We start from the raw sequence: 25,108 nt of genomic DNA on the forward strand, positions 1-25,108 counted from the left end.
CACCTTTGTGAAGCTCGGGTACTATACTATTATACTACAAAATCAACTCAACCCACCCACCCCCCAACTAAAAAATGTTACATACCTATGAATATTATAACTGGATTTAAAGTAGTTAAATACTGTAGTGAAGCACGGGCATCAAGCTAGTATACTATATAACTAGCAATTCGCATCATTTCAATAACACCTGATGCAACCAACACAGATGCGCCCATTCAAAGGCAGCTAAAAAGGAGGGACAACAGCAACTCTTCACTGAACTACTAGGTTCTGAGATATGGGGCAAGGTTCTACATGGAGCTGCCCTGAGGCAATGAATTGAAACGGAGATAATTCCCACATTTGGGGACAGTTAAGGAGTATGAGTCTCTACCTACATGCGAGCTACAGTAGCAGCCAGTTCACTGTGTGGATTCAAACTTCTCCTTAAAGGATTATTTTAAACATCATCAGTGAGATCTCTCCAAAAGGAACAATGAGCTAATGTGCTTTTTATCTTTATTCTGCTTACATCTTTTGTTACGAATTATTTTTTCAGTTTTAAACCTTGTTGCAATAGGGTTAATCCCATGAAAGGATAACTTTTTTAAAAAAATTACACAGCTCACCTAACTGCATTGCAAAATTGGCGTTTTAATATTCTTCAAATTTATTTATCAAGTTGATTTTCACTTTTCCTCCTCTGTTGAATAGCTTGTGATTAATTTTCCTTAAGCACCACAAACAGCTTGTCAACTAACTCAATAGCACACCCAACAGGTTGAAACAGAGAAGTGGATATAGTTGAAAATGTTTTTAATGTTCTATATTTCAGCATGGGCTACAAAGGTAAAATTGAAACCCTCCATGTTCTAAGTATTATGAGCTCAGTCCTATTACTCTTCATTCATGCTAATACTGGATACTCTTGTATCATAAAAGGGAAATTCAAAAAGTATCAGTCTAGCCCTCAAATGTCCTTTGCTAACTTTAAGATCATTTTGCAATGCGACCCAGCATGTGCTTCATACTTAGCTAGTTTCGCAATCTGAATGTCAACATCTGCTGATTTGTAAAGAAGGTAATGCTGTGAGATTCAAACAGAAATTATGATGTATAAGTACAAATTCTTGCTTCTGTTCCACATATGAAAATATAGAGAGGAATGCTAAGAAGCATGAAAATAGTGTGATGAGTCTATAGGGGCTTTCAGTGTCTTCTCTCCAAATGGCACTTATAAAACTGCTTTTGAAACTGAGGGAGGGGTTGTTGGTGATAGAGCTCAGGGGAAAGACAGTGAGAGAGTGCTCAAAGAAAGAACATTTCACTAGTCCAGCACAAGCCCATTGCATATATCACAATTTATATAAATGGTTCAATTAGGACGTTTTCTAATAGAGAAAAAATTGTTAAAATTTTAGGCATTTCTGCAAACACAGATAGAGGACAACTTGACAACTTGACAAATTCAATATTTAAATATTAATTTAAAGATTTCTTAGCAATGCGATATGGTATTCTTCACACAAGCAGCTCTGGCAAGGCTAGACCATGATATTTGTGAAGGTGCACATCTCCAGGGGCCCACTGGCACAGGTAGCTGTCACATGCAATTTGTGGATGTATACTGGTTCACTTGCGGTTGCTGCAAGAGAGCCAAGAGAACATGTTTCCCTTTGATGAAAAGGAAAAGTATAAATGTAGTTAAGCCTAGGGGTATTATGGCTTATATTTTGAAGGCAGCACTGTAAATTCCTCAGCTTGCCTAATTCAGTTCCAAACTCTTCTCCCTCTCTTTTTGTAGCATTCCTGAGTACATTCTTCTTTATTATTGGTACATTTCCTGCTGCCTGCTCAGGTAGGGTTTCTGGGAGTGGTGCAATAGGGATCTTGATGGCTGGAGGAGAGCCTGCTGGCGCCCACGAACAACAAACAACGAAGATGTTCGTGAACAGGATCGTGTTCATCAATGTTCGTTGTTCGTGGATGGCAACAAACAACGAACACCATGTTCATTTTTTCCCCCCTGTTCGTGCCCACGTCTAGTCAGAAATACTCTTTATCCTAAGGTTTTTGATTATGACAAAATTGTTGGACTTCCACAGGCTTGCATTCTTTGTTCTATGATCGATTCTATACACCTTTTAAAAGTACCATATTTTTCTTTATGACTTCAAATTTGTTTAGAAAGCCAAGTCTCTGGACCGAATCTATAGCTGGTACAGAAGGGAATGTGGAATTACTGACTATAAACCTAGTAATAAACAGTTCCTTTTATCTTCATAGCTAAACAGACGGAATCATTTTGGAAACTATTAAAATATTGCAGTCTATAAAAGCAAATTAGCTTTGATGTGGATTCAAAGCTCTGTTAATTTATTATTTCAATAACACAAGAGAACACAAAGCAAATAAAGGTTGAAAGAGAAAAAAATTCTGGGCTTCTTCCAAATTGTGACTCATCAGTTGGGGAAGAACCCTCTTTCTGTTCATCATAAATGAATAACAGTGCAATGATATATCAAACTGCTGACATTCTTACTACAGGCTTCCAAAAACCTTCACACATTCCTTCCTCCCACATTCAGGTTTCAGTATATTGATCTGGTTTGTTACACAGTGGGTCCCTCTCTCTCTTCACAGGCCATAGTGCATTAAACTAATTTTTGATACATGACTAAGAACCAAGCTACATAACATAGCAGATATGGAGGGACGGGGAATGGGGCTGCACTTCCAAAAATGGCTTCCTTGCAATGCCCTCTTCTTTTTTCCTCCATAACATGTAGATTCAGGGCTGGAAAATGTATTATGTGAGAGATCCATTATTTGATCTCTCAGTGTGAATGTTTTAATATTGGGAGATTAGGATCAGGGCCACAGTGTGGAGGGAGCATTTCCTGATAGCAATGTCCTCCCCCAAACTTCCAGCAGGGAAATATCATGAACAATATAGGTGCTTGACTCTGCATGCACACACTAGCTTTTGGAAGCAAGTTCTATTTGGAAACTGACATGCGGAAAAAATTATTCTCCATCCCCATGGCTGCTTTTTAACATTGGGCCACAAACACACTTTCAGCCTAACTTAACTCACCGGATTGGGGTGAACATAAAATGGAAGAGAGGAGAAAGATGTAAGCCATTGTAAGTCCCCACTGGGTAGAAAAGTGGGGTACAAATGAAGTAAATAAACAGACATAGGAAGATGTGATCATGAGTCTCCCACTGATGTATAGCAAGTCCTGGAAAATGCAGTGTGATGACATCACCACACAATTAAATGACACACTCTAGGAAGGCCATAACAGTCATGCTGAGTCTGTCATAACATGAAGCAGTGAAGAGGTAATGGCTTCTGTGAGCATATGGGAGTTATGTCTCTCTTTTCATTAAAGTGGTAAGAGATACCTCTCTCCCAGTCCTAAGTCACTACTACCTTAATAGCCATATAGATGAAATTGAGAATGGGAGCTTTGCTACAATTTAAAAAATGCAGTAGGGGCTGGGAAAGATGGAAAATGCCTATTCTTCCACTGAGAAACAGAGAGCTTACTGTCCAAAGAAAAATAAATACAGATGTTGTGAAACAGAAGGGCACCAGCAGAAAATTACAATGACCCAATGACAATGGTATTTGATACTGGATAAAAACCTGGATCCAGGTTTTCTATTGGAGGTAGGAAAAATACCTAAGAGACTTGATCCATAAACTTCTGAGGTTATGTGGAAGTCTATAACACTTGAAACTCACAGGGATACACACCATATTGGTTGTAGATTTTAATATCACTTTTAAACTATGGCCATTTTCACACGTCTTACTGGCTCTAGTACGTCGTGCAAAGCTCCCGCAAGGACAGCGTCTTCCTGGCACGATTTCGCACAAGAACCGGGAAATCGTGCCAGGAAGACGCTGTCCTTGCAGGAGCTTTGCGCAACGTAACAGAGCTGGTAAGACATGTGAAAATGGCCTATGTGCAATTAAGCATCAGTGCAATTGTTAAGAGGAAATTGACTCCAGCCCTTTAAGTTCCAAAAAAGGGCTTGTGCCATTCTTAGCCTTTTGTACAGATTACAAATGATTCTACAGGGAATTTGAAAATATATGTATTTTAAAATACTGTGTATAATCCACATGATGGACACTAGCAATAGCAAATGAAAGGCAAGTATTACACTTGAAACCCAGCCTTGCTGGGGCACTTCTGACCTCTGATCTGACCTTCCTACAGAATAGTGCCTGCCAATTGGCTACTCAGGCTAACTCAGATTCATTAAATATGACCTCTCCACTAAGCTGCCTTTGTACTAAGCTTTGAAGTTTTAGCTGTATAATCGCATGCAAACACATGGTCCAATTGGTATTCTTCTAATAGTGAACACATGTTTTATTGGCCTGCTCCTTTTCCAGCTCATTAAATACAGCTGGGCTCTAATAGGGGGACAAATTTTTTAAAACTATAGAGCCTATAAATGTATAGTTATAAATTTATCATTAAAAAATCACTTTCCCTACCATGAGATATTAGTCTTTACCAATCACATTTATTTTTCTGACCAAGGAAAACAGCTGGAGTAAGCCAGCCAGCCAGTCTGTTCCCTCAGCGTTCTAGCCTCTAAAGCATTTAATGCTGACTTCTCCTCCATAGTACCTCACCCTGTCTCACGGACAGGTTTCTCTTGTCCAAAACGCAAGCAAACACCACTATGTTATTCTCCAAGCCAACCACAGCAAGGAAGGGTCAGTTCAAGTTCCTGATAGGAAAATGTAGCCCTCTTTTTCAGAATCCCACTAACTTGAGGTTTTCAGAACAAAAAGGATCCCATTTGCTGGAGTGTTGTACTTTGCAAGAGCATCCAATATATATTTAATCTCTCAGTTTTAAAAATGCTGTGTATTCAGATCCTTCTTATTTGCAGCCCCCTCCAACTGGCTGTACTGGCGCAAACTCTTCAGTCCAATATACTGATATACAGCATCACTGATAACATTAATCTTTGTTTCCTACGGCAGATGGTTACTAATTTTTATCTAAAACTAAAAGCAGTCCATAGTAAGCATAGCGCACATAAGCAGAGATTTTCCTACTTCATGTCATTTCTTTGTCTACGTTTTATTGAATAGTGAAATAATTACATTTAATTTTGTATTATACCTTGGTGCAATTTAAACTATCATTACTGGCATCTATAGAAATGAACAGGCACTTTGCAAATATCAGGGCTTATTATTAGGAACATGCGCCAAGAAAATTTTTGTTATAATTTCTGCTCAGGATTTGGAGGGGCAGATTTTTAATGTGATTGTTTATTTTGGATAGGATATTACTGGTTTTGGAGTAAAATTTGTGTGGTTTTTCTTCAGGACTATTATTTGCAGTTGGGAACTAATTCAAGGGGCAGCTGTTTAGAAAGATAATGACACCCAATTTGCACAGAATACAGTCCTCTCTCTAAACTAAAGCCGCCTAATTTTCAAGAAGATTGAACAAAGGGGGTCAAATTTTACAGACTCCCCAGAAGTAGGTCCCTGTCTGTGCAGCCACACTTATCTTGCTACTGATTCTTAAAATGGTGGCAGCCTAGCAGGAGAGCTCTGGATGGACACTGAAATTTTTTTTAAAAACGGTCTCCATTCACTGCATTTTTCTACTCTTACATTGACAATAAAAAATATTTACCTTTCTACTGACAACTCTTCATGTGCCATACTCCTTGTTGTGGTCTGTTTGTTTGTTTAAACAAAGTAAAGACAGAAACTGGCAGTTCTTCCATTATTCCCTATGGGGGACTTTGGAAGGGAGAGGCTCTTTTTCAACCCAATGATATTGTGACAGGGAGGCATGCAACACCATGCTGGAGGGGCAGGGAGGAGGCAGTGGGGCAAAAGCTTCAAAAGAAAGACGCGCAGCCCAGAAGGGGGTGGGTGTTGGAGAGCAGAGTGGTGGAGGTGGAGAGCAAGAGAGAGACACAGGATGGAGCAATGAAGCTGAGGGGCAGAGCCAAATCTGCTGCAAGCAGCTGGGCTCAGAGACGAGGCAGCAGTGATGAAGGTCCAGTCTCAGAGAGCCAGTAAGAGGGGAGCAGAGCTGGTCAGTGCAGAGCCCAGCCAGGCAACTCAGGACTCCTCATCCTGAACAACACTACAGCCTACCCACTGGATAAGGCATCTGGCATTGAGCTCAGGAGGAGCACAGGTGACAGGAGCGCGGGAAACCCTAGAGGCCAGGAAGCTCCCAGTTAGGCCAGGGATGAGCTGTAAGGCTGCAGCCCGCTGTTAAAGGGGCCGTGCCTACTCTGAGCCACTGGGGAAAGCATCACGGATACCAAAATTGTAGGGGAGTGACTACTGTTTGTCCACTAAAGACAACCCAAGTTTCAAGCAAATCAGACCAAAAGAACTTTTAGAAATTCAGAGGAAAAGTAGAAATTCAAAGGGAAATCCCCACAAAGAAGGTAGGATTGAGAAGGCAACTTTCTGTCTTGGGATTGACCATGAGTGCTCTGTGCTCCTCCTTTGCAAGCTTCCAATTGGAAGAGACAGATACCATTGTAGAATCAAAGAAAAATATGTGCCCATGCTGCATGGCTGGTAAGCATTGGAAATTTTTAAAAAAAAACATTTTGGAGGGAGTGCATTTCCTAATTTACAATCACTTTGGATCTGTGCTATCATTCTAGAAAACCAAGTTAATGATTCTGATCAGCAATTTCTATATATATCTTCTTCAGCCCTGGAATTTTGTTGGGCACACCCCTACTTGTTATTGCTTTTAGTTGCTTTGTAAATACATATAGGCCTTTGGAACCCTTACATCTTTATTCTGGAGTTTTTCTTTGTTCTGTAACCAGGATTTTATTTAATGGCAGCTGGGCACCTGTCTGCAGATTCTCACCTAGTTTATCATTATCCTTTGGTCTCTTTAGAGGCAAGTGGGAAACATAGGTGCAGGCACTTGCTAATACAGAATACATTTCCACTTATACAGATACCAACAATAAACTTATTTCAGAATTTTTTGCAGACCTCTAGCTCAAGCCTTGCACACTGTAGTAGTTATGCTCCAAGAGGCTTTTAATGAGGAATTGGACAGCTTTTGCTGTATTTTTCAGGGAGCGTTCATAATGTCCTAGGGAATTTCATTGAAGGACAAGCATTCTTGGGGACATTGACAAGGGACTGAACTGCTGAGAGCCGCAGTACAATTGTTCCTTAACCATATAACTGGAGTTCTCCCTGGCCTTAAACACATGCTTTTGAAAGCATGACAGCAAAAAAGATGACTAGAGTGCACATGTGAGATATTTAAGGCCAAACATAGCACTGAGTATATTACAGAGCTTATGCTGTGGCATGGAGGACAGCAAAGATTTTTTCTTCTTCACCGTGGCATCTACTCATTGCTATTAATCAGAACTTTTCTGAGTGGTGACTGGCCCATCACAGAGCAATGAACCATCCAAGCTGGCTGTTAAAAAAAAACATTTGTGTCTCCTACAGGCTGAAAGCACCAGAGATGCCAGCTTTTCCTGCTTTAATGGATAAGAAATAAGTTGTTGCCAGATCACAGAGGCAAAATTCATGGAGATTTATGGACCACTGATTATTTATTTAAATATGTATATAACCTCCACGGCAGTTTACAACATCCATTAAATGCATAAAATAAATGAAATACTGATCAATAAAAATCAAGACTGACTTACTAGCCCCTTGCTCAGCTTGGCTGGTAAAAACTAGAAAATCAAAACTAAACTCATTACCACTATTTAAAAAGGAGTCATTTTGTAGAAAAAGAGCTGCAGGAACTCATTAGCATAACTCATTAGCATGACTCATTAGCATATGCCACACCCCTTGACCAGGCCAAAATGGCCGGAATTCGGCTGCTGCCAGAGGAGGGAGTGTTCCTCCACCTGGCAGTGGCCTGATCAGGGCCATTTTGGCCCCAATCTGGGCCGAAAAGAGCCCAAACTGGCTCAAAATGGCCATTTTGGGCAAGTTTTGGCCTGGATCAGGCCCAAAATGGCCCAGATTGGGTCAGTGCTGGGCAGGGCTTCCCAGCCAGGCACTGATGCAACCCTGGTAGTTTTGGCCCTGATCCCTGGGCTAAATGGGCCCCAAATGGACAAAAATGGCCATTTGGGGACTGTTTGGGCCTGGATCAGGGCTGAAATAGCCTGGACCAAGTCAGGGCCATGCAAGGGAGGGTTCCCCTACACAGCCCTGACCCAATCCCAGCCATTCCAGCCCCGATCCCAATGGAAAAGGGGGCCAAAATGGCCACTTTGGGCCCAGATTGGGACTGAAATGGCTGGAACCAGGTCAGTGCCAGGCAGGGAAGGCTTCCCCCACCCAGCACGAACTCGATCAGAATGGTTCCACCCCAATCCAGGCCGAAATGCGCCCAAAACCGCCGAAAATGGCCATTTTGACCCGTTTTGGGCTGGATTGGGGCCTAAATGGCTGGGACCAGGTTGGTTCCAGGTGGGGAAGCTTCCGTCACCCAGCATTGACCCAGTCTGAATGGTTTCAGCCCCAATCCAGGCCAAAACGGGCCGAAAAAGGCCATTTTGGGCCGTTTATGCCGAAATCAGGGCCAAAATGGCCTGGACCGGGTCGCTGCCAGGCGGAGGAGGCTTCCTCCTCCTGGCACCAACTTGATCTGGATGGTTTGGGCCCTGATCTGGGCCAAAACGGGCCCAAAATTGCAAAAAACAGCCATTTTTGCCCGTTTTGGTGCCCAGATTGGGGCCAAAACAGCCGGGACCTGGTCGGTGCTGGGCGGAAAAGCCTACCACACCCAGCACCAACCCGATATGGATAGTTTTGGCTCAGATCAGGGTGGTTTCGGGCGCGATCCAGGCTGACACGTGCCCAAAATGGCCAAAAATCGCCATTTGGGGCCCATTTTGGCCCGGACTGGGGCCTAAATGGCCAGGATCGGGTTGGTGCCGGGCAGGAGAGCGTTCCCCCACCTGGAACCAACCCAATCCAGCCAATTTCGGCCCCAATTTGGATGTTTCGGTCCCAATCGAGGCCTAAACGGCCCAAAATTTTTCAGTCAAGTGGGCAGGGCCACCTGACTATTGGGGGAACTACCAGAACAGCATTCCAGTGCATTCCCCTTCCAAATGAGCCTTGAATTTTATAATGTTTTAATTAGACATGAGCCCGAATGGGGGGGGGGGGACCCGAACAGGCTGTTTGGTGTTCATTCCCAACGAAGAACATGAACAGCCGACCGGAACCAAACATGTCCTGTTAATTAATGTGTTCGGTGTTCGTCTGCACCAGACCGGCCCCCTTAGCACTTAGAGAGCCCATATTCACAGAGAATGTGCAGCAGGCTCTCCTCCAGCCATCACCCAAGTTTGGTCAAGATTTCAGTATGGATCTCGGAGTTATACATTCCCAAATTCGACGCCCCCAGGAAACTCCCATTCAATACAAATGGAGCCACCCTCCCTCTCCAGTTCACTTTGACCTTGTGCGGTAGACCTGAAGGTGGGCCGCCTCCCCTCTCATGGGCGGGGCGTCTGGCTGCTGGCCGGCAGCACCCCCCATGTGCCCACCCACTAGGCCTCCCTGAGGCTACTTTCCACCAAGGCAGTATGCCTGCAGCCACCGCATAACCAAATGACCCAGCAACAGTCTGCAAAGAAAACCCTCCAGCAAGACATGATGTCATGCGCAGAGGCCTTGCACACACAAACGCACACCCTGGCGGGTCAGAGACATCAACACACGTGCACCAGATGGGGACATTATGGCACTGGAGCCAATGCTCTTGTCCATGCCGCATGTGGTGCAGAGACTGTCACCGCACAAACGCACCAGCTGGACATGGAGCACTAGATGTTTAGGTGCATGGGAAAAGCTTTTGAACCACCCCTCGTGCCAAGGAGCAGCGGCAGCAGCACGGCACCCACCTTCCCACCTTCACAGAAAGGGTGGGAGGGATCCATTCCCCCCCACGCCCAGAGGGGTCAGCAGGAGCCCATAGATAGGGGCCCCCGTGCTGTGTTGCCCTATCACCATCAGCAGCAGCAGAGGCAGGTAGCGCCGGCAGCTGGCATCACCCACCTTCCTGCCTTCACGGAAAGGATGGGGTGGGCAGGAGAGGAGAGGCCGTTGGGATGGGTTGGAGCGGTTCCAGAGAGGGAGCAGTCAAAAGAGGGAACGTCCAGGACCTTGCCGGGGAGAGGACAATGGGTTGCCGCTGGCTGCATCATTGTGCAGGAGTGGGAATACCCCTTCATTGGAGAGCCATGAGCTGAGAAAGCCACTGAGTTGTGGGCTGGCGACGGCAGCTGACATGTCCCACCTTCCTGCATTCGCGGAAAGGATGGGAGTCATGGTGCGGGACCCGTTCCCCCCTGCTCAGAAGGGACAGCAACTGCTTCTGATCTGCCCCTCATGGTCAAAACAAGCAGCACCAGGCAGCACCCACATTCCTGCCTTGATGGAAAGGGCTGGATGTGCAGGACAGGAGAGGTTGGGAAGGGTCAGAGTGGTTCTGGACAGGGAGAGGTTGAAAGAAGAACCAGCAGCCCCAAGAACTGAGTGGTGATAGAGCAGTCCACACCACTCAGAGACAACTTTCCTGCGCAGGCAGGACAGGAACTTCAAATAAGTGGTGTAGGCTCCCACCGGCATCACCCACCATCCTGCCTATGTGGAAAGGATGGGATGGTCACAGGACTAGAGGAGAGGTCGATGGGAAGGGCCGGGGTGGTTCCAGAGAGGGCGAGGTTCAAAGAGGGACCTTGAGCTCGACAAGGAAAGGATGACCTTAACAGCCACATTGTGCAGCAGGACCGGGAGGACCACAACATCCACCAGGTTGTATTGCGCAAACTTCTGCTGGAGAGCTTGTCTGCCCCTCCTGTGTCGCAGTGGAGGCTGTTGCCAGCATCGCCCACCTTCCTGTCTTTGTGGAAAGGATGTGACTGGTTGTGGCAGTACCCATCCCCCCCCTGCCCAGAGGGACAGCTGCTGCCATTGACAGGGGCCACCGCAATGTACAATTTTATGTGCAACAGCAGCAGAGCTCTCTCTCGTGGCCAAAAGCGGGTGCAGCAAACCTCACCCACCTTCCTGCCTTCGCGGAAAGGATGGGCAGGACAGAAGAGGTCGTTGGGGAGGATCAGAGTGGTTCCAGAGAGGGTCATTTTCATCGAGGGAGGGGGAGCTTGATGGGGAGAGGAGGATGAGGAGGACCCCAACATCCCATGTTGGATTGTGCAGACTGCTGTGGCATAGGCTTGTCCACCCCTCCTGTGTTGCAGTGAAGACTGTCGCTGGCAGCACCCACCTTCCTGCCTTCGCAGAAAAGATGGGAGGGACCCATTCCCCCCCCCCATGCCCAGAGGGGTCAGCAGGAGCCCATAGATAGGGCAACATAGGGCAGCAGCAGCAGCAGCAGAGCTGTCCCTCGTGGCCAAAAGTGATGGCAGCTGACATCACTCACCGTCCTGCCTTCGTGGAAAGGATGGGAGAGACAGGACAGGAGAGGTCGTTGGAAAGGGTTGGACTGGTTCCAGAGAGGGATAGGTCAAAAGAGCAACTGGGAGCTGGGAGATCCCGACAGTTGCAAGGCCTCCTCCTCCCCCACCTGAAGCCTCATTGTGCCAGCGAACAAGGAGGAGGAAAGAAAAGGGGACAACACTGTGAGCCCTCAGCCGAGGTGCCCACTGAGCTTGGCCCCAGGGCCTGGCAGCAGCCCTGGAACCAGAGGGAGGGGCTAGAGCCCTAGCCCAGCACTCCCAGAGACCTGACCAGATCAGGCACTGATAATAATGTGAACCCTCAGCCGAGGTGCCCACTGAGCTTGGCCCCAGAGTCTGGCAGCAGCTCTGGAACCAGTGGAGAGAGAGAGCCCTATCTAACCACACAGAAAAAACCCCAGCTCTAATGCACTCTCCCTGTCTCTGTCCCAAAATGCAATTAACAGCTCTCTCCCACTCCACTGCTTGCTGAAAGTGAAAGCCAGAACTGGGAGCACAGTGCCCTTTTATAAGCAGAGGTCTCATGGTTGGCAGACCTCTCAGGAGGTCTGTGGTTGGCAGTCAGAACTGCCTAACAGGATTTGCAGGGATGAGATTGGAGTTCCCATGGCCACAGAACACCCCCTCCCCCCTCCCTCCCCACCGGTGTCTGCTCCCACATTACCAATTGTTACCAATTTGCAGCTCCATGCTTGGAAGGAAGACCTGCCCATCAAGCTAAGTTGGGCTTTGATTGGAGTGTCCGGGGAAACAGAGGGAGTGCAGACAGAGTTCAGGCACTCCTTCCCTCCATTGCTGAGGCAATTGATTGAAGGCCCCTTAGTGTCTGGCTTTCCAAACACCAGCCAAGCGCAACGAACGAGGCTTGCGCTGACCACCTGTTCGGCTGGAATGGCACCTCCCGAACAGCCCGTTCGTGAGCAGCCGAGTGGCCTGTTCATTTGTTTTTCCGTTCGTAATGCTGTTCATGCCCATGTCTAGTTTTAATGCAGCAGTTAATACCATTAGTCCATTTGTTTCACTGTTGATATTGCTTATTGGTATTTTCTTTTTATGGTTTTAGTGCTTATTTTATTCAATTGACTTGCTACTGTTTAGTGAGTCTTGTAAACTTTTAGAGACAGTAATTTTTGTTCTAGCCTCTCAGTTTTACAGTTAAGCATTTGTGCTATTTTTATGGAACATTTGTGCTATTGGTATTTATTTATTGTATTATATATGGCTTTAATATGGATTTTAGCCTTTTAATGGTGCAATTAATCATACTGGATTTTAACATAGGATGTTTTGTTTGCCTTTGGACATAGATACAGCTATAGATGTGAAGATCTGGGATGAAAAAAACGAGAAACATTCTGGGGAAAAATATTTCCAAAGACCATTTTTTCAATTTTTCAAATGGAAAAACTAGAAATTTGACAGAGCACTGGAAGAAAATCCTATGAAATATTCCTGTTTTGGAATGAGTGAAATGCCTTTTAGGATACTCAGTATTTTTCCTTATAGAAAACTTTAGTCATTTATAGTTTCATAAATATGCTAAATAGTCTTATGCTACCTAAATTATAAATGGTACATATTACGTTGTAAAACCAGTAAAATAAGTTTAGGGTTGATAAGGGAGTAAGTATTGCATATATTGCTGTTTTCCCCAAGACTTTTTTTCTTAAAAAAATAAAGAAAGAAACCATTTCCCATGGGTTCAAAAGTTACATTTCTAGACATAGCTCATAAATATACATTAATAATTAAGATTAATTTCAGGTGGCTATCTGGGTTTGTCTGTGGTATAAGAGCAAGATTTGGGTCCAGTAGCATCTTAAAGACCAACTAGATTTTCAGGGTATGGGCTTCCAAAGGTTAGAGCTCCCTTTGTCAGATAATTAAGTCTAATTTATTTATGTATTTAACATAAAAGTGTTCAAGGTAGCTTACAACTCTAAAAAAAAATACTATAATGAAAAGTAAATAATTAAAAGCTAAACATTTATAAAAACCAAATAAACACAGATTGCAGTGTGGATACCTACAGAAGACAAGTAACATGAACTACTATTAAATACTCTGGAGGACCATAGAGTATAACACTGCTTAGTCTGGCATATGGAAGGTAATATGATGGCACCAAGGAAGTCTTCCTAGAAGGAGATTACCAACACAGTAAAGGTCCTTTCACGTGTAGTCAATCATCCACCTAACTTCCAATGGTAGGGGCCCTTTGAGAAGGGTATCAGAGCCAAGCTAGACATTGCTTTTTATGAGTTCACCACAGAACAGCAGCAATGGGGAATGGCTTCTTAAAAAAGGGAAAGAGAGCCCAAACAGGCTCGGAATGCTGCGGGGGTGGGGGAGGTCTGTGCTCCTGCTTTCCACAAAAACTGTTTTTCTTCATGAAAACAGCACTGAAAGTTATTTCTCTGTTTTGGCAGCTTCATGTGCATTAATATTCCACAAGGAGCAGCAAAAACAGGGAAATAACAGAGCAATCCTAAACAGAGTTACTTCAGTGTAGCTGCAGGGACCATGAGTTGCCTCCGTGGCAAACTCGTGGAAAAAAGTAATGCCTAGCTTGGCTCTCAGATGCACGTCTTTGAACAGCAAGTTCATATATGCCAAGGCAGTCCTTGAAATGCCTTGCTATCAAAATGTTTAGAGCTTTATAGATAAAAACCAGTACTTTGAATTGTGCCTAGAAACAAACTAGAAAATAATAAAACAACTTTTAAATATCAGAAGGTATGATCACTAAGGTCAGTCCTGGCAATCATACATTGATTCATTTTAAGTTTCCCAACACATTTCATGGGCATCCTCTTGTATAACAATTTGCAATAATCAAGCCTCAATGGTACCAAGGAATGGACAACTCTCTAAAAGGAGATACAGCTGGCACACAAATTGAAGTTTGTGAAAGCTCTTTTGTATTGTGATTATCACTTGAAGATCCATGAGTAATAAAGCTGATCTTGAAGGGGAAGGGAGTGCTTGAATACCATTTCTGCAATGGTGTATGTTCATCTAAGATGATGTAAACAAAGTGCATTATGGATTGGAATCTCAAGGCTATGATCTTCAAACCACTCCTAAATGGGTTTATTAAGGTCAATGAGGCTCTTCCATAATAACGTTCCAGGAATCTTGCCAAATAATGAATTGCATGAAAATCAATAGAAGCTTTGACACCAACTTTGTGGTGGATTTACTGGATTGCACCATTTTTTGTTTTGTTTTTATATTTCAGACAATAGGACATTTCCTGGAACAGCCTAAAATATTATCATAAATAATTAACACTGAATTTTGTTTTTTAAAAATGAGAAAAGCACATTTTGTGTCCAAGTATCATGATTTTTATTGTGTGTGCTTACTTGCTGTTTTCAAAACTTTCATAGTCCACAAAGGGTTTCCCCAACCATTAGGGTGAATTATTCATTCACTGTAATCTGTTCCAAGTTCTAAAGTGCATTATGAAATGTGCATAAAACCTTGATAAACTATTAAAACAAAGCACTTGTCAGGCACACACTCATTAAATGTGTAATATCTAAGAAACAAGCTTTCATGATGTCTTCCTAACAATAACCTGTTTATTGCACTGTTCACAAATGACTTTTGTACAACTGGTCTCCTCTCTCCTCCCCCTTTAAGATGAATCTTCCTTTCATGCCTTCAAACTATTCTGTTTTGTGATGAAAACTTGCAAATAAAGGGCAAGATAGTATTTAGGTGGCTGAAATAAATCCAGGAAGTTCTAGATCAGGAAATCCACATGCCATTCCCCTACCAAGGAGTGGGGAAAATTTTGACATTATTTTCAAAAGTTGTGAGAAATAGAGGCATCCCACATTTTAACACTAATCTCTTGTGATTTTGTGATGCTCTTGACAGACACTTTCTATAAGAAATGCCTTTACAACCTGATTACATATGACAAAGTTTAGTTATAATGCAAAATACACATTTTAGCCCTCTGACTATTCTATGAAAAATATAGTGGTTCTTGTAAACCAAGGTGACCAATTAGAAACTAGAGCAAAACACCATCAACCTGCTATCCAATCTCCATCTTGAATTTACATACTATGAACACTGCACTGGAATTCCCAGGGCAGATATCAAGTCCCCTTTTTCATTGGCCCTGTCAATATCAATGAAAGCTAAGCAGGGCATTTTTTGAAGGTTTAGGAATTTTTGTAAGGTTTAGAAGCATGGAAAGGCCATGCTTCTTCTCAGTCCCAGAGTCTACAATTCTGACCCTTTGCATACAATTTCCTCCTGAACTCCTTTCTTACTGCCAAGCTACCCCATTTTATTACTGCATCCTGAATGTTGACTTGCATAGATGACAGGGCCATCAGATATAACAACTTTATCTCTACATGTGAGTGCAAATGTAATGCTTTGGAATAAGTTCAATTCACATGATCATCTGTCAAAGAAATTGTTATCTACATGTATATGTGAACTAGAAAACTTCCCTTATTAGTCAGTTTGTGTTCTTTCCAGTAATTAAGGAAGCAACAAATTAAGGCACCGGAAAAGAAAAGCCTTTTTAAAAGAAAGGACAGAGCGAAAAATTAAAGGAACATCAGTACTGAGAGGTTTCAATAATGCTTTGCCAGCTCACACCACATAAGCTGGCATTGCAGTTATGTAAAAAAAAGTCACAAACCAGATCTTTTTGAAAAAAACTGAAAAAATATAGAAAATACTGGGGGTGTCAGGTCTGTTACCCACAGTCCCTTCCATCTTTGTGAACTTTGCAATCATCTTCTGTGTGTGTGTGTGTGTGTGTGTGTGTGTGTGTGTGTAGTTTTTCACATAGGCTGTCCAGCTCCTGGGAAGACTGCACGCTTATCTAAGATGGCTCACCACAGTGGCCTTGGGACAGCTCCTTCCTACTCTCCCACTGACTATGCCCAGCTGGTCGGGCACTGAGGGTGGGGGCTTACAGAGAGGGACTGAAACTTTGTAGCAAGCATTCCATACGTCATTCTCAACAAGAGCCCTATGTACAGCCAGACGCTTATATTGCTTCTGTGCAACCTGTGGACATATATACGCTGTAGTTATGATTTCTCATCAAAAAACCTTGACTCAAGAGAGCTTGGATTTCTTGCTGCAAGGGGGAGTCAGCTCCAACGTATCCTGTTCTCCATAGACTGAAAGGGGGTCTGATTACATGAGACTTTAAATGTGCTTTAGGTTGCGGGAAACTCGCATTTAACATGTTACTGGCACTCACCTTTAAAATAGTCTATGTGGGGAAATGGGTTCCCAAGCGTGCACACACAAAGGCAGAATGAGCTTCATGGTTTCCTCCCTCCCACCCAGCATGCTTTTGCAAGCAGAAAAGAGCCATGGGGGATAATCTGTTTGTCTTATTGCCAGAGACACATGTCTGCCCAGGACATGCCCAGTAAGACAAACAGCCCTTTTCTGCCCGCAAAAGCATGCTGGGAAAGAGGGGGGGAATCACAAAGCCTCTCCTGCCTTTGCGTGTGTACACTCAGGAACCCATTCCCCCCTACACACTATTTTGAAGGTGAGTACTGATCACTTGTTAAACATGGCTGAATCCACATTCACCTCTCACCCGCATTTTTCCCGGTATTTTTGCGTTTGTCTTCAATCCGCAAATTTCTCCCCTCCGTTCACATTCCATCCTCAAATGCATTGTTCTCGCACACTCCTACGGTCACACAGCAACTGGAATATCCACTTTTTAAAAAAAAAAATATTTTTTTGAACTGACTTTTCCGTTATTTCGATCTCGCCTTATAAGGAAACATCAATGAAGCGATATAACATGTGACCGTGACCGATATAACAGTGTGCCCGCATGTCTCATGCCCCATTTTCCTGGTGTGAGGTTATAGAACATCATCCATGACAGTTTTCGAGGAAATGTAAAATGTCATTGTGGACCGATTATAACTTGGGGGAAACATGAGTGTTTTCTTAAATTCGAATGATTGATTCACCGTAATTTTGATATCACAGTAATCCAGAGAAAAATAAAAAACAGTTAAAAAGGATGTTTCGCGAGTCCATTCTGAGGAGGGATTCACCCCAAAATGATTTTTTAAACGACCAGATTTGATTTAGAAACAACATGATCAATAAATCCAACGCTATGAAGTCAAAAACAGTCTTTTGCAGACTACGGAGCACATGAAAGTTGAATCAGCCAATAGGAACTCTCGGAACGGCCGGAGAGATAGGAAGGGGGGGGGTTAAAAAAACTGCGTAAATTGCGCATTTGCCCGTTCATGTCCACCGTGAAACTCCCGATGAAAACCTGTTACCACATATTCGGGAGAAATGCGAATGAAATGCGTCTGTTTAATGAGGTAATGTGACCGGCACTCGGGACTGCGTGGAGAATGCGGGGAACATGCAACTTAGATTGAGTAATGTGGATTCGACCCATGTGTTTTCCCCAACCTAACTCAAGTTTAACATCTCACATAATCACACCATGGGATGAAATGGGCTTGCCTGATTGAACAAGTTATTTTCATTCCAGACTAAATGGCTAGTGCAGAAGTTAATCTTGGTTATGTTATATTGATTGCAGATTAAAATTTAGCTACCTATCGATTGTGTGTGAGATGAAAACACCTGCATCTACCACACCAAACAATTCAGTCAGAACTGTAAAAGAGAGGGGCTGACTTGGATTTTGGGACTTTTGATATTCTGGGTTACTTTTTAAATAGAAAGACTGCCATCATTTTGAAAACCTGTGTAGGGTGGAAGCTAGAGCATTAAGCTGAGACCAGGAGGACCGAGGGCCAAATCCTTCCCTCTCATGTAGCTCATTCAGCAGTGCCTTCAGACTAATCTACCTCACAGGATAGAGTCCATATATAATGCCCTGAGCTCCTTGGGAACAGGCAGAATGAAAATCTAATACATAATTACACACCCATAAAATCTGCATTGTAAAGAAAGATTTAAAAATTCACTATGTGCCCATGTAAGCTCTTCCACATGATATCCATAAATATATCCCATTTTTAACACAGAGAAAGATAGAATGACCTTTGTATCTACCTAGCTTTCCAAAGGGCAATTCCTTGCTCATAACCTCCCCTGAAATACTGACATCATTAGAACTGTTTCTGCAAATGCATTTGAGCCAGTTTTGGCTCGCTGTGCTATTTTTACTTAAGTTAATAGTCCACACTACCATCAATAAATCATACATTTGCAAATGTCTAATGGGCTGCTAGCAGAGATGCCAAAAGCACTTCAAAAACCCTGAGATTATCATCTAGCCCTCCCTTCCCCAAGAGAAACAAAAGGCTATTACAGATTTCTATCCTTTTTTAAAAAACCAAATTAAGAACTTTTAGAAACTGGAGGAAATCCTCTCTTTGCATTAGTCAGTTCTCAGTAGCTAGCAGCGCACTCCTAAGAATACTTTCATGAGAGTCATGATCATTAGACAGACCTGTGTCTAGCAGACCTGCTTAGGACTACTCTCTGGCAAATGCCATGTATTGTAGTGATAAAAGCTACCTAAGACAGTTTTCATCCTCTGCATATAACCCAAATGAGAATCCTTCCTCTAGTCAATGAAGGGTAAACTTAGGATTTATAAACGAAATGGATTACCATCAAAAGTAACAAAAAAGAGCCTAAGTTCAGTGTGTTGCTGCCTGAAACATTCTCAATGTATACAATGTAAAACCTCTTTTGTTTCACCTCTGTATTGCACTGACAATGATTTAATTCATTTTGCCATCTATCTTAAACAAATGGGAATGTTATTTCTCAAGAGACCATTTCCTGAGGATTCACTTCCACTAAGAACCCTGCAAGTGATGCTTCATTACAGCTGAACATGAAGCTTTGTACTATGTGGTCAGTGGAAAGGCTCAAATTTACCATCACCAAATAAATAATTCAGGGACCCTTGCATTTTGCTCAGTGCAAAGGTTCTGCACTGTGTATTGGTACAGTAGCATGTTGCTATCTACTAGGCAACACATTTATCTGAAAATACAAACATTGCACAATCTGAACCCCACCCCATATGTCCTCCATCTGCGGACTAGAGATGGGCATGAAACGAGAAAAATCCGAAATGAGAGTTTCATGTTTCGTCACTTCCCATGAATCACGAAACACGAACTTCCACAAAATTGTCCTGTTTCGCGATACGATTAATTAGTTTTATGATTCGTCAGAATCTGGGGCACTTCAATGGCTCCCTTCATATCCAGAGAGACTGGACTTGGGGGGAGGGCCCCAAAACCACCACACAGACACCTGCCCAGGCAGGAGAGGTGCACAAAATAAAACTAAAGGAAACAACAAGAGTGTGAGCCATCAAAAGAGCAGAGAAAGAATTAAGAAGAAACAAATACAAGCAAAGAAAAAATAAGGGAGGCCTCAGTCAAGCTAGGCCCCAGAGCCAGGCAAGGCCTGAGACTAGGGTAGGGTGGGGTGGAGGAAAAAAGGCACCCTCACTCAAAGACCTTCCCAGCAAGGCCAAGAGCTGAAGATAAGAGGCTTTTCAGTCTCTTTTAAAGCTGCAGCAGCCAAAAGCTCAATTCCACTCTCTCTCTCACTCCAATCCCAGCAACAGGTCCTCCCTCTCCCTCTGCCTACTGGGACTGAAAAGCACGAGGCAGAGAGCTCTGCCTTATATAACAAATGCTCACATAGAGCAGAACAGGAGGTCTGTGGTTGGCAGACAGACCTGCCTAACAGGGTATGGAGGGATGAGATTGGTGTTCCCATGGCTGCAGACGGCCCATCTCCTCAGTTGCCTAGGGGATTAACCCTCCTGCTCCTCGCTGTATAGGGCAGAATGGAAGCTCTCCAGTTGGCAAGGAGAGCTTCCTATCAAGGTTATGTGGGCTAAGACTGGGCTTTCCAATGGCAACAAAAGGTCTGCAGACATTCTGGACCTATGTTGCCTAGGGAATCAATGTATCGGAGCCAGCCTGTCTAGCATACTGAATCATTCAAGAATCGAACGAATCGGGCCAAAAAGTCGTGAATTTCATGAACACTGCAGCCCCATAAAATGTGTTTCGCGAAACACAAATCGGCCCGATTCGTCATGAAATTTGATTCATATTTCGATTTGTGCCCATGTCTACTGTTGACAAGAACCTAAACATGAAGCTGCCTTAGACAGAAGCATCAGGCTTGGTACTGATCAGAAGTAGTTGTCCAAGACACAGGGTTGCCAGCTCCGGGCTGGAAAATTCCTGAAGATTTAGGGGTGGATCCTGGGGAGGGGAGGGTTTGGGGAGGGGAGGGGAGGTACTTGCCTGTTATACAAAGTGTATTCTGTAATGCCAACAAAATTTATCTTCACATTTCCATCCCCTGACTACATGTATTCAATCCCTGCCTGTTAAATAAAGTTATTTCTTTTTTACCGTTATACAGTCTCAGGGCCATTTCCAATAAAAGGAAGAGGGCGCCTGCCTTTTCCCCATCAAGTTCCTGGGATGGGCTAAAAAGCCAAAATTATATCTGCATGACAGGGTGGGAAAAACAGACTTTCAAAACCACAAATATTAACAAAATACTTGGGGCTGTTCAGTTAAAGCAGGGATACTAAATTTTGGTGGGAAAATCTGCCTCATAATGGGGAGAGTGAAGGGGTGTCAGGGTGGCCCCTGCCATACTTTGGGGGGATTGGGGGTTCACTGTCGGGTTGTAGATCTGATCTTTTGTGCCATGTTTTGAGAGTGTCATTAGAGGTCTGTGTATTAACCCTGCCTGAGAAATGTTACATGTTGAATTACCCTTTGCTGTGAGAAGCTACGATGGAATGCAGTTATGGCCAATTGACCGGAGAAAGACTGGAGTCCTAGTCACAACAACTGTTTTTTTTTTTACTTTCCTTTGCTGCCTAGATGGAAACTTAGAGCTTAGCTAAGGTGGGGGAGTAGAGTGGGTTGTACTTGAAGGGTTTAATGCTTGGCAGGGGGAGGGGACAGTCATTCCTGTCAAGAAATGTCTGCAGTGCTGTACTATTAGGTTATCATTAAAGCTTTAACTTATGCATCCTTGGACTCATGCAGCGAAGTTATTTGAGATCTAAGTTGGCAGTCCCTGACAAAGGGGGAGCATCAGGATAGTAATGAGTCATCTTTTTGTGCCTGAAATGTCTAACTGATTCTGCTATTTGGGCCAAATAAGAGCTGACTTGGTCTGATATTGTTCTCTGATAATATAGACAATCATTTCAAGTTAACCTAAAATAAAACTTGCACGGCAACTCTGCCTTGTATCTATTTCAGTATGTAATTAGGATTTTTACCCCTATTAATTGGATCAACATTGCTGGAGTGTTTTATAGAAAAAGATTTGTTTGGGAGGGAGAGTGTATGCCAACTTTACTGTATTAGCATATAAATGAGGGAGCATGAACACTTAGGCCCAATGCACAGATTGTCATTTCGTTCTGCAGTTTGAGAGGTTGTTTTTTATCTGTCAGTAATATTGTATAGAACATTTAGGTTTCTCCAGACTAGGCTGGATCCAAGCTTCCCTTTCCATTTGTACAAAAGGGGGAACAATTTCTATGAATTCTTGCCTCCCACACCATTCCCAAAGATTAGACAGCTAAATTGATTTTGAGGCCACAAGTAGGTGCTATTAGGAGGCAGAAAAGATCCATTCTGTACACAGCAGTGCTTTGACTGTGGTTCTTTGGACCCAACCATTTATCTTTTACCCAAAAAACAGCCTCTTCACTTTTAAAGGAGAGCAGGAGTAGCTATTTCAGAGTAAATGAATCTAGCCTAGAGGCCTAGAGGCAAACACCCTTTACCAATGTACAACAATAGAGTAGGGAAGGCTAAAAATGCAGCCTTTGGTACGAGAATTGGTCTGATTCCCTGTTTTCATCTGTGGCATACTGAAAGGCATGCCTTGCAAGGAATTTCAAAATGGTTGAGAAATACTTGAAAAACACATCAACTATCACCAATGTATATGCAGAGGACTGCCCAGATATAGAGGAGAATGGGCACATTCTCTTTACGCACACTGAGGAGCATGTATACCAAGATTTTGCAAGACTTGACAGGACATTTTGGAGGTCATTAATTCATGGGTTGCCATAAGTCAGAAGCAACTTGATGGCACATAACACTCGTATCAAAATTGTAAACAATTAATGTGAAAATCCCAAATGTATTATTACAATCTTCCTTGATATAAAAATCCTCATAAAATACATCGAAAAATATACAAAACTGTGATGGTCAATAGTAAATATATAGCAATGTTGAAGAAGTCCAAGATATGAAATTTAAAATTATTAGGTAATTAAGAAGATGCAGCCACTTTCTTATATTGGTGTTATGATTGATTTATACACAACAACAAACTGATTTACAATGATTTATACAAGACAACAAACACTTAAATCTGAAGAAGGATTCTGAACATGTGAAACGAATCTTGAACTTGGGAAATTTGTAATATTATACTAATATATTTTCAACATTGATATATTGATACATTTGTTAATGACCATCATGGTTTTGACTATTTATTCATGTTCTATATATGAAGATTTTTGTATAATGGAAGATTGTAAGAATAATTTGGACATATTCATGTTCGTTATTAGGGTCACTTTTGTTCAGTATTTGGTATACAGGTTTTTAGAGAACCCTTTTCTTTTTCATTTAGGAACTGGATCATCATCACCTAGTGCAGAAGACCCCTTTGAGAAGGCAGTAGGGTAAACCAACACCCAAACCATCAATGTCTCCTGCTGGCAAGTTCTATACCTTACCACTTTCCTATTTTGCCTTTGGATTCGAGGACCAAGAATGTTTCATTAGGAATCTCCAGATGTTGATCCGTGATGGTTCTGACTTTGGGTGTGATGGGTTACTGCCCATATGGGCTAGAAACTTGTTTTATAAAAGCAAGTAGGAATTCTGAAGATTTTTAAATATGCATCAAAGGAAATTACCTAACTTTACCCTTTTGGCACACGTTACTTACTAGGCTGACCTAATTCAAATTGGACTTACAATTGTTACATGTGTCGGTGTAGCTTGTGCAGGAGGAGGCTGTGTGATGGCAGAGCTCTTTCGATTTTGAGAGGTCACCACCAATATACGCCTGCTGACAAGAAGTGTCCACGTTCCAGTTGGTCTGATTTTCAGTAGTCCTTGATAAATCCAAATTTGGCAGGTTTACTCCATGTACATAATCCTGGTATACTAGAGTTGAATTTGACCTGTTAAGATGGTTTAATGACATCTGTATCAAGGCTTCATTTATGAAGATGGGAGTTTCACCACAAAAACTGTCTGACCGATTATGTCCCATGATCTGCACACACACAAAAAATGCAAAGAAAATATAAAATAAATCAATGTTACAATTTTTTATTTCTTTTCATAGGTCCCTTTCCTAGCTTTCAGCATCATTAACTAGCTGAAGTTCAGAGTAAAAATCAGAACAAAAACCCTCTATATTAATCTGTTGCCAAGAATCAAGAGCAAAGATTATGAAACAAATGCAAGACAATTTTAAACTTTAATCTTAATTCGGTGTTCAAACTGTTTGGGACATCCCAGGCCTTTCGTGCTGGGTGACGTAAGTAAAAAATCCCATTATTCTCACCAAAACCAAGAATGGCAGGTTTAGTAAACACAATCCCACCCAACGATAGCAGGTCCGTTCATGTATTCACTATGCTGAGGCAGACAAACCTCAGCCAAGTGGCACTTTGGATGGGGTAGTGACTCCCAGTTTCTGATGAAAAATTACCACTGGACCCAGACTCTTTGCACACAAACCAATATCCAACCATTGAATAGATTCGCAATGTCATTCCAAGCAGTCTGATGCTGTCAGCGGCAGCTGTTTCACACAAACAATTTAGGATAAGATAGGAATTGCTACGCAAGCGATTGACACAGTTTTGTGTGCATTGGCCCAATAAAAACAATAAAGCCAAAGTTGAACTAGAGATTAACACTGGCAACATTTTTACAAGCACTGTGACTGGTGCTGTCCACAGAGACTGCAGTATATTAGAAGCTCTTGAGCGGGAAAAGTTGAACACTGGGGTGGGAAGAAGTCACATGACTGGCTCTGCCTGTACAATCTAACCTTTTCTTAACCTTCTTCATTTTTCTTTATTTCACAGTGAAAGTTTAATTTGTATAAAACTGATTTTTTTTTTAGCTTAAATCATTCTCTACTCAAATTTGTATACTTTTTATTTGGCTGTTTTAAGGGGGGAAATAAAATAGTTTGATAAAGTACGCCCCAGCCCCTCTCCTGCAGCAATTCTCCATAATTCTGAGACATATAATTAATATTTGATCTGTTGTGTTGAAGCAAAAAGAACTCCTCAGCAGCAGCAGAAAGATTCCAGGAACTCGAGCTAAACCAGATGTGTCTTCCTAACTTGCTTAGTTTAGAGATAATCTGCTCTCCCATAAGGAGAAAGCAGCTATTCACCTCCCAAAGAGTACAAACTATGCCCCCAGTTTGTCTCTTTCCAGTCTTCATGTTGGCTGCCTAAGCTACTCTACTCTTGCTTTATTAGTAACACCTCTTCCTCTCTACCCCTAGAAGTATTTACCATAACACATAGTCTTTA

The 25,108-nt window shown here is 42.8% G+C and overlaps 1 protein-coding gene across 3 annotated transcripts in view; it reads right to left on the reverse strand.

Annotated features, from left to right (window-relative positions):
- The window catches only part of ARHGEF28 (Rho guanine nucleotide exchange factor 28), a 197,102-nt gene that overhangs the window by 11,727 nt on the left and 160,267 nt on the right, over positions 1-25,108 (reverse strand). For all 3 annotated transcript variants that reach the window (XM_054986796.1, XM_054986794.1, XM_054986793.1), the window contains one exon: positions 23,523-23,826. In XM_054986796.1, coding sequence (XP_054842771.1) covers positions 23,523-23,826 — 304 coding nt within the window. The remainder of the gene's footprint in view (positions 1-23,522; positions 23,827-25,108) is intronic.

The sequence above is a fragment of the Eublepharis macularius genome, chromosome 8 (genome assembly GCF_028583425.1).
Source record: "Eublepharis macularius isolate TG4126 chromosome 8, MPM_Emac_v1.0, whole genome shotgun sequence".
Lineage (NCBI taxonomy): Eukaryota > Metazoa > Chordata > Lepidosauria > Squamata > Eublepharidae > Eublepharis > Eublepharis macularius.